We start from the raw sequence: 9964 nt of genomic DNA on the forward strand, positions 1-9964 counted from the left end.
CATTGTCATTTAACATTTAACTTTCAACTTAAAATGTTTGACTTACTGGAGTTCCCTGTTTTATTTTTTGTCAGTATAGTCTGAAGGTGATTTTTAACAGTCCAAGCTGAGTTTGAAAAGTGTGTTGTTGTTGTTGCTGTTGTTGTTGCTGTTGTTGTTGTTGTTGTTGTTGTTGTTGTTGTTGTTGTTGTTGTTGTTGTTGTTGCTGTTGTTGTTGTTGTTGTTGCTGCTGCTCCTGCTGCTATTGTTGTTGCTGCTGCTGCTGCTGTTGTTGTTGTTGTTGTTTTTAGGCAATTCAATATGTCACTTTTAATGACTGAACATTATGTCATGGGTTGCAGCTGTTATCAAGTCAGTCACCTTTATTTCTCTGGCACTTTATGAAATGCAGATATTATCAAAGCAGTTCTACAGACAAACAAAACAAGTGGTCATGTATGTCTGATCAATGGCAAACAAGTTCATCAGTTTAACAGAAATGCCTTTTTCTTTTTGCATCAGTTTAACTGTAGAACAGCGCCACCTACCACAACTAAACAAGCTGAATGTGACCATGTCAAAGACCCACTGCTGTTAAATCTTGTGCTCTTGTTTCTGGCCTTTATGGTTTAGAAGTCATTAGCATAAACATAGCATCATATTTGGGCAGCTGGTGGTGCTAGAGGGTTGAAGTTGGAGGCTCCAAATTTGCTGAGATTAATGTCCTGCCTGTTCTATTATGTGTGCCAAATTTTACAACACTTATTGCATTGTTAAATGTGAATCATAGATTCAATAGTGGAAAATTACTGGATACAGTGGATACCTACATATCTTTGTTTGGGCGCAAAAAGGCGCTAAACAAAGTTCTTAAACATTAACAAATATAAAAACTGGATGTTCAGATTTATAAATAACATCTTTGCAACTTAATGGAAACATTAGTATTTTTTACAAGTTTTCGGGATCTCTTTAAATGTTTATGCATCATTTTAAAGAGATCACCCTCGTTCAGAAGTTATGTTTGCCTTTATGCTTTTCTGTGTTTATTTTTTAGGTGAGAACACACAGTTTTCCCCTCTTAAGTAGTTAAACAGTGACCCTTCTGACTTAATAAATTAGTTATAAATATTGTCCACAGCATTGCTGGATTTAACAATAGATGTGGTGGCTGCTTGAGCTTCCTGGGTCATCAGAAAATGACCAGCAGCATCATGTGAATGTGATAGTAATACAGGAAGAGGAAAACCCTGAAAAAATAAATAAATAAATAGATGTCAGGATATTTTACCTCTTCGCATACACTTGAGAGATTCAACAGTTCATGCAATGATTAAAATCATGCACTGATTAATTACATTTGCTAAAATCTGCATGAACATTGAAACACTCAGTTTCTCACCTTGAAAAGAGTTGAGCACAGAGAAGATGTAATATGAGGGAATGAGCATCGGCCCAAAACTGAAGAAGGCAACAGCCACGTTCAGACCGAACAGAAGAAACAAACTCAACACCATCATCAGCTGCTTTCTGAACGTCAGTCTCTTGCCCTCAGTTGCTCTTATGTCTCTGGACTGGAATATCTAGTGACGATGATGATGAAGATGCCTGTTGTGAAGATGAAAACTAGGCTGTAGAAGCGATGTTCACTATGTACTGAATGAAGAGATCTGTAATCCAGCACCTGCAGTTATAAAAGGACAATACTGACATAGAGAAACTTTATTAGTTCAAGCATTTGAGAGTATAATGTCTGCTTACATTCGTGCAATTTTTCCAGATGTTGAGTTCAGGGTCACTGCTTTATATTCTCCTGTTGAAAGAACAGCCACGACTATCGGCATCGAAAAACTGATGACACACACAAACTACGATAATAAAAAAGAAACCAAGATGAAAACCAAAATCTCTCCTTTCCTTTTAGTTGTACTTGGACTAAATATCTAACATAATTAACTCTGAGATTAAAATTGAATAGAAGCTGCCATAATGAAAAGTGGTTTTGTTGAGTGCTCATGGTCTTTGTAACGATTGATGGTAGACAAGGCAAGATGAAAAAGGAGCAGATCCAAATGCAGTTCTATATATATTTAACATAACTACAAAAAATCCAGGAAGGGAACAGGAACAAGAACAAACAGGTTCTGGAGTGAAGTCACAGCCGGGAACAAGCTCAGGATCAGAGTCAAGGATGAAACAAGTTATGGAGTGGAGACACAGACATGAGCAGGCTTAAAAGCATTCTTAACATTCTGGAGTGGAGGTTAATGAATGAAACAGGCTCTAGAGTAAATTCATGAACTGGAACAGGCTCAAGAATAGGTTCTGGAGTAGAGTCATGGACTGGAACAGGCTAAGAAACAGGGTTCTGGAGTAGAGTCAGGACTGGATCAGGCTCAGTAACAGGTTCTGGAGTAGAGTCAGGGACTGGAACAGGCTCTAAAGTGGAAGGAATGGACTGGACCAGGCTGAGGAAAAGTTATGCAGTGGAGTCAGGGACTGGATCAGGCTCAGTAACAGGTTCTGGAGTAGAGTCAGGGACTGGAACAGGCTCTAAAGTGGAGGAACGAACTGGACCCAGGTCAGGAAAAGTTCTGGAGTGGAGTTAGGGACTGGACTCAGCTCGTGAAGTTGGTCATGGACTGGACCAGCTCAGGAAAAGGTTCTGGAGTGGAGTGAGGGACTTGATCAGGCTCAGGAACAAGTTCTGGAGTGGAGTCACGAGCTAGACCAGGCTCAGAAAAAGTTCTGAGGTGGGGTCAGGGACTGGATTAGGCTCAGGAAACAGGTTCAAGATTGGAGTCAGTTTCTGGGACAGGCTCTGAGTGGAGTCACGGACTAGACCAGACTAAGGAACAGGTTCTGGAGTGGAGTCAACGACTGAATCTAGCACAGGAACAAGTTTCTAGATGGATTCAGGGACTGGGACAGGCTCTGGGTGGAGTCATGGACTAAACCAGGCTCAGAAACAGGTCCTGAAGTTGAGTCATAGACTAAAACATGCTCTGGAATTATGTCACAGACTGAACTAGACTCAGAAAAAGTTCTGGAGTGGAGTCAGGGACTGGAAACAGGCTCTGGAGTGGAGACACAGACTGAAACAGTATTGGGCTCTGGAGTGAACCACAATGCAGTAAATATTGATGTAAGAAGGAGGGCTGGGTGGAATTCAAGAGCACTAGGTAGGTGGTTGGATAAGCTCTCTTAAAGGCCATCCATGGACAACTGCGCTCATGTGGCAGTGTTAAGTCCAGTAAGCATCAACTTACTTTAGGAGAGCGTAAATGGGGCGACTAATTAGTTTGTCCCTCTTCCCAGTCCCTCATTACCTATTAAAGAGGGAGTGGCAAGAGGGCACAAATAAGGTGTAGAACATGAGACAAGAGGAAAAGAACAAAGACATCAAGGACAAGACAACCAGGACCTGTAGCTCTATTAAGAATAAAAACATTTAGTATTAAAGCATCATAATAGAAATTTATACTGAGTGCTACAGTATATTTTTCTTGTTAGGGTCAATTTGATTGTGATTTTTTCATTTTGAAGAGTTTGTTATAAATCAGCCATTGCTCCATCACTCACCCCAGCCCCAACACGGTGATCTTCCTCATGTAGTTTGTGATAGAGACGTTCTGTCGGATGAGCCATAAGTACATATGAAGAGCTTGAATGAAGAACAGGTGAATGTGGTCAGCATGGAGTAATGCATTAGCAGTGCTATGAAGACACAAGCATTCTTGTCTCCTGAGTTTGCCACGCTCTCGTTTGACAGAAAAGACACATTCAGGAGAAAAAGGGCCACTAATATGTTGATCAGGATCTTTGTGGCCTGATTGGATTTGGCTTTCCTGTTGAAAGAGAAAAACAGCCCATGTTTTTATCCTGAATTATAATAGAAATCAGCATTAGCTGGATGTTGTGCTTTAGTAGACTCTACCGCAGCAGGAAATGCATGAACAGAGCGATGGCCAGAAAAAACACAGAGATCCCGCAGCCAATAGAAGAGATGAGGGTCAGTGAATCCAGATACGGTGCTACAGCGTTTGCATTAGGCACAGACTGAGAGAAATCAGAGAGAAAAAAATACTCAGATAACTGGATGAGTTTTACTGTAGCATCCACAAAATCATTACATTATACTTAAGCAGGTCGCACACCAGAAGTGCCATGTAGTGCCATACATTTCAGAATTCTAAACATAGGTTTCTATCAGGGTACACACACCAGCGCCGCAAGTCAGCGGCTGTCTGCCGCGCCCAGCCAGGACTCAGGACACTGTTCATTTCTCTGCTGCACCACAGAGCGCCATCTGATTAGTTTCATGTTAAATATCATGCGAATGTCCGCGTCTGGTGTGTAATTCTTTTAACTGTCATGTGCACACCGTGTCACGGCGCTTCCAGTGTGCGACCTGCTTTAGTATACAAATATAAGTTCACATTTATATATTAACATGTTGATTAATGGGTGTTTTAAGTGGATTAGATTATGAAGGTGTAAACTCTTCTCACCATCAGCACTGCAAAGAAAGTCAGATGTGAACATGAACACTTTATGGTGTAATTGTTGAGCATTTCTGTCTCACAGCCAAACGTTGTCCACTCAAGATTCCCTTCGAAGAAAAAAGAGACACGGGCAATGCTGAATAAGATGAACTAGCTTTGTAAATGGAAACTGATCAATAGAGCCTTAAATGAATTTACCATTGCCATCCCAAGATGTGCATGACACATTACCGACCTGCAAGAAAATATTTGAGTAATGTCATTGGGAGTTATGGATCTGAAACAAGGTCCACAAAGCCGTCCTTACCGAAGTCTTCAGTTTAATAGTCATTTCAATATTATTGGTGAGGTTGGAGATAATGGCTCCCATTGTTATGCCAAAAGTCTCATTGTTTAAAACAGTGTAATCTTTAGTTTCATCCTAAATAAGAAGCCGGAGAGTGATTAATATTCATATTTAAACATTCTGAATAGATCAAAATACATTGTGCAAACATAGTTTTTGAAGAAAACAGACAAAAGCAAACCTTTTTCACCATGTTTGGGTAGCGCAAACTCCAACAAAAGCACTTCCATTGTTTCCCAGACTTGATTTATCAAAGGCTTCACTGGGAATCTTTACCGACCAGGGAAAGTCTGTCTTCTGGTTAGTCTCACGACCTGTAAAAGCCATCAGTAAACCTTAGTTCCTCAGAGAGACACGTTTTAATGCTTGCCATGCCTTACGTTTATCAGGTTCTGTTGTGAAGAGTAGCATATATCGATGTCTTTGCTTTTAGTGTTCTCGTCTTGTAATTGGATAACACCAATAATGTCCCCTGTGGCGATTCCTGCATTGCTTTTATTGCTGTTTTTCATGTCACCCAGCAGGGACTTCAGCGTGTTCAAGACTTCTCTGTGAAATAAACTGAATCAGTTAGTATTCTGTGAGTGAGTTTTTAACCTGGTATCCACTGCTTAACACACACTTACGATGCTTTTGAAGGATCAATGGTTCCATCTGCACTTATTGGAGGAGTAGTTACATTTACCATCATCTCCTGTTTACTGACAGTATTAACTGCAGTTGTATCAGGGGTTGAACTGGTAGTTGTGATGTTTGTTGTTGGATGTGATGTTGAACTGGTAGTTGTGATGTTTGTTGTTGGATGTGATGTTGAAACTGGTAGTTGGGATCTGTGTTGTTGGAGTTGGTGTTGTGCAGGTATCTAAATAGTTAGTGGTGGTGGTTGAATTGTCATTAATGCAGGTCACACACGTCCATGCACTCCCGTTGTTAATGCAGAATGTATCTGTTTCCTTCTTTCCCTTTAAACACACAGAAATATATGAGGTGTGCATTTTATTTTATTTTGAGAATATAACACTGCTGCTGCAAAGGTAACATGGGTGTAACTCCCATAAAAGATCCACACACAGGTGGAGCTGGGATGGATGAGTGTATCTGTAAATGCTCTGCAGATTGCTAGCACAAACAGTGCTGAGATGTTGAGGTGTGTGAAGAGCAAGCTAATTGGCTGCTGAGCTAGTTGCAAGAACAAGTTAATCACAATATGGAACTGAGAATTCAGTTTTTTTTTTTTTGCAATTCCAGTGTTTCTGAGTTTTTTCTCCCTAAGAATCATATATCTCACAGAGATTATACATCTAATTTCTGATTGGTCTGAAGTTATTTGTGAGATTAATAAATTGGAATCGCCTTCTTTAACATGTTATCCTCTGATGAAAATGTGCTTTCAATATATAAGAAATGTTGCTTAAATCTTTAGACAAAGACTTACCAATGCATGCATCATTTCCATATTGAGCGTTAGTACATTTCTGTCCAGGATCAACATCAAGGATTTTCAAACAACCTGAAGAGGTCAGGACAACACTTAATTCTTCATAAATGTAGTGAATGATATAAGATAAAGCAATAATAAGGCAAGGAAAGTTTATTTCTATAGCACATTTTATACACAGTGGAAATTCAAAGTGCTTTACATAAACAAGAATAGAAGAGACAAGTATAAGAGAAATAAAAACTAATAAAAATGTGTTAAAACAGGTTATAAAAGAATGAAAAGGAAAAGAAAAACATAATAGGTCTGTCGGACACAGTGCTCATTCAGTAAAGGCACAGCTAAACTGATGTGTGTTCAGTCTTGATTTGAACGTGCCTAATGTTGGAGCACATCTGATCATTTCTGGAAGCTGATTCCAGCAGCAGGGGGCGCTGTTATTAGCTGAAAGCCGATTCACCCTGCTTTGACTGAACTCTTGGAATTTCTAGTTTATATGATCCTAAAGATCTGAGTGATCTGTTAGGTTTGTATTCAGTGAGCATATCTGTAATGTATTGAGCTCCTAGGCCATTTTTGTGAATTATAGAGCAGTAATAATACTTTAAAATCTATTCTGAATGTAACTGGGAGTCAGTGTAAAGACCTGAGGACAGGTGTGATGTGCTCTGATTTCTGGTTCTGAGTCAGAATCCTGGCTGCAGCGTTCTGGATGAGCTGTAACTGTCTGACTGTCTTTTTGGGAAGGCCAGTGAGGAGGCCGTTACAGTAATCCACCCTGCTGCTGATAAAAGCATCAACAAGTTTCTCTAAGTCTTCACTGGAAACAAAGCATCTGATTCTTGCAATGTTTTTGAGATGATAGTATGCTGATTTATTAACTGATAATGATGTCTGCAGCTCTGCTTGGAGTGCATCTTGAATGTATTCACAGCAAAAAAAAAAATCTTTGGTTGATATATTTGCAAATTTGTACAAATAAATAAATAAATCATATATACAAAAGTATTCAGCCTTTGCCATGACATTCAAAATTGAGCTCAGATCACATTGATCATATTTGAGATTTTTTGACACTTTAAGTCCACCTGTTGTAATTTGAGTGGATTGAAGATGATTGCCATTCCTCTGCGGAGTTTGCATGTTCTCTCTGTGTTCATGTAGGTTTCCTCCAGGTGCTCTAGTTCCTCCACAAGTCCATAGACATATGCTATAGGGGAATTGGGTAAGCTAAATTGTCCGTAGTGTATGTATGTGAATGAGACTGTATGGGTGTTTCCCAGTAATGGGTTGTAGCTGGATAAGTTGGCGGTTCATTCCACTGTGGCGACCCCTGATTAATAAAGGGACTGAGCCAAAAAAAATCAATAAAAGAATAAATAAATTCACTACTGGTAAGGATGATTTGTAGTGCTGGATGAGATTTATTAGTTCCAATCTGAGAGTAACATGCATTGGAATGTCGTGATCGCCCAATCAAAATCAAGTATTGCAGTCGTGTAATAATGATTAAGGGACACTTTCATTTAGAAGTTATGCTCTGCTTTCTGATGCCATGGCACAGCCAAACTGGTTAATAGACAAAGACAAAACCTTACTGTGTATAGACTTTGAGTAGTCGGGGTGCATTCAGTGGAGGTGCTGATTGAGGTGACAATGGTTGGGGTGGTTGTAGACTTGGAGACGTTGGTATGTTGTCAGTGGTTCGGGTGGTTGTAGACTGGAGGTGCTGGTTAGGTTGCAGTGGTTTGGGGTGGTTGTAGACTTGGAGGTGCTGGTTGGGTTGTCAGTGGTTTGGGTGGTTGTAGACTTGGAGGTGCTGGTTGGGTTGTCAGTGGTTTGGGTGGTTGTAGACTTGTTGGTGCTGGTTTGTTTGCCAGTGGTTTGGGTGGTTGTAGAATTGGAGGTGCTAATTAGGTTGTCAGTGGTTTTGGTAGTTGAAGACTTGGAGGTGCTGGTTGGGTTGTCAGTGGTTTGGGTGATTGTAGACTTGTTGGTGCTGGTTTGTTTGCCAGTGGTTTGGGTGTTTGTAGAATTGGAGGTGCTAATTAGGTTTTCAGTGGTTTTGGTAGTTGAAGACTTGGAGGTGCTGATTGGGTTGTCAGTGGTTGTAGGATTGGTGGAGGTGCTGGTTGGTTTGTCAGTGGTTGGGGTGGTTGTAGACTTGGAGGTACTTGGGTTTTCAGTGGGTGTGTTGGTTGTAAGGTTTGTGAAAGTGCTGGCTGGGTTGTCAGTGGTTGTGGTGGTTGTAGGGTTGGTGGAGGTGCCGATTGAGTCATCAATGGTAGTGGTGGTTGTAGGGTTAATGGAGATGCTGATTGAGTCATCAATGGTTATGGTGGTTGTAGGGTTAGTTGTGGTGCTGATTGGGTTGTCAGTGGTTGTAGGATTGGTGGAGGTGCTGGTTGGTTTGTCAGTGGTTGGGGTGGTTGTAGACTTGGAGGTACTTGTTGGGTTGTCAGTGGTTGTGGTGGTTGTAAGGTTTGTGAAAGTGCTGGCTGGGTTGTCAGTGGTTGTGGTGGTTGTAGGGTTAATGGAGGTGCTGATTGAGTCATCAATGGTTATGGTGGTGGTAGGGTTGGTGGAGGTGCTGGTTAGGTTGTCAGTGGTTGAAGGGTTAGTGGTGGTGCTGGTTGGTTTGTCAGTGGTTGGTGTGGTTGTAGACTTCGAGGTACTTGTTGGGTTGTCAGTGGTTGTGGTGGTTGTAAGGCTTGTGAAAGTGCTGGCTGGGTTGTCAGTGGTAGTGGTGGTTGAAGGGTTGGTGAACGTGCTGATTAGGTTGTCAATTGTTGTGGTGGTTGTAGGGTTAATGGAGGTGCTGATTGAGTCATCAATGGTAGTGGTGGTTGTAGGGTTAATGGAGGTGCTGATTGAGTCATTAATGGTAGTGGTGGTTGTAGGGTTGATGGATGTGCTGATTGAGTCATCAATGGTAGTGGTGGTTGTAGGGTTAATGGAGGTGCTGATTGAGTCATCAATGGTAGTGGTGGTTGTAGGGTTAATGGAGGTGCTGATTGAGTCATCAATGGTAGTGGTGGTTGTAGGGTTAATGGAGGTGCTGATTGAGTCATCAATGGTAGTGGTGGTTGTAGGGTTAATGGAGGTGCTGATTGAGTCATTAATGGTAGTGGTGGTCGTAGGGTTGATGGATGTGCTGATTGAGTCATCAATGGTAGTGGTGGTTGTAGGGTTAATGGAGGTGCTGATTGAGTCATTAATGGTAGTGGTGGTTGTAGGGTTGATGGATGTGCTGATTGAGTCATCAATGGTAGTGGTGGTTGTAGGGTTAATGGAGGTGCTGATTGAGTCATCAATGGTAGTGGTGGTTGTAGGGTTAATGGAGGTGCTGATTGAGTCATCAATGGTAGTGGTGGTTGTAGGGTTAATGGAGGTGCTGATTGAGTCATCAATGGTAGTGGTGGTTGTAGGGTTAATGGAGGTGCTGATTGAGTCATTAATGGTAGTGGTGGTCGTAGGTTGATGGATGTGCTGATTGAGTCATCAATGGTAGTGGTGGTTGAAGGGTTAATGGAGGTGCTGATTGAGTCATTAATGGTAGTGGTGGGTTGTAGGGTTGATGGAGGTGCTGATTGAGTCATCAATGGGTAGTGGTGGTTGTAGGGTTAATGGAGGTGCTGATTGAGTCACCAATGGTAGTGGTGGTTGTAGGGTTAATGGAGGTGCTGATTGAGTCAT

General features: G+C 41.3%; 2 protein-coding genes and 1 long non-coding RNA gene across 3 annotated transcripts; all 3 read right to left on the minus strand.

Moving 5' to 3' along the window:
• Positions 1–3586: 3586 nt before the first annotated feature.
• On the minus strand, positions 3587–4901 carry LOC130244136 (adhesion G-protein coupled receptor G2-like). Its single transcript, XM_056476418.1, has 5 exons — positions 4792–4901; positions 4683–4719; positions 4491–4591; positions 3917–4038; positions 3587–3827 (listed from the first exon to the last, which is right to left on the minus strand). Exons 1-5 carry the CDS (start codon positions 4852–4854, stop codon positions 3587–3589), a joined length of 564 nt encoding a protein of 187 aa, XP_056332393.1. The 5' UTR covers positions 4855–4901.
• A 313-nt stretch (positions 4902–5214) lies between these two features.
• On the minus strand, positions 5215–6333 carry LOC130244305 (uncharacterized). Its single transcript, XR_008839222.1, has 3 exons — positions 6266–6333; positions 5457–5792; positions 5215–5379 (listed from the first exon to the last, which is right to left on the minus strand). It is a non-coding gene; the product is annotated as an uncharacterized LOC130244305 (long non-coding RNA).
• A 1564-nt stretch (positions 6334–7897) lies between these two features.
• LOC130244137 (mucin-2-like) lies at positions 7898–9964 on the minus strand. Its single transcript, XM_056476419.1, has 2 exons — positions 9917–9964; positions 7898–9757 (listed from the first exon to the last, which is right to left on the minus strand). Exons 1-2 carry the CDS (start codon positions 9962–9964, stop codon positions 7898–7900), a joined length of 1908 nt encoding a protein of 635 aa, XP_056332394.1.

This window comes from Danio aesculapii, chromosome 17 (genome assembly GCF_903798145.1).
Source record: "Danio aesculapii chromosome 17, fDanAes4.1, whole genome shotgun sequence".
Taxonomy (NCBI): domain Eukaryota; kingdom Metazoa; phylum Chordata; class Actinopteri; order Cypriniformes; family Danionidae; genus Danio; species Danio aesculapii.

Bases quoted from the DNA above. Each gene is read 5' to 3' on its own strand.
- LOC130244137 (XM_056476419.1), bottom strand. From the start codon at position 9,964: ATGACTCAATCAGCACCTCCATTAACCCTACAACCACCACTACCATTG. The intron at 9,758-9,916 runs GTGACTCAATCA...TGACTCAATCAG, and splicing joins TACAACCACCACTACCATTG to CACATCCATCAACCTACGAC.
- LOC130244136 (XM_056476418.1), bottom strand. From the start codon at position 4,854: ATGGGAGCCATTATCTCCAACCTCACCAATAATATTGAAATGACTATT. The intron at 4,592-4,682 runs GTAAATTCATTT...TTTTCTTCGAAG, and splicing joins CACATCTTGGGATGGCAATG to GGAATCTTGAGTGGACAACG. The intron at 3,828-3,916 runs GTAGAGTCTACT...CTCTTTCAACAG, and splicing joins TTCATGCATTTCCTGCTGCG to GAAAGCCAAATCCAATCAGG.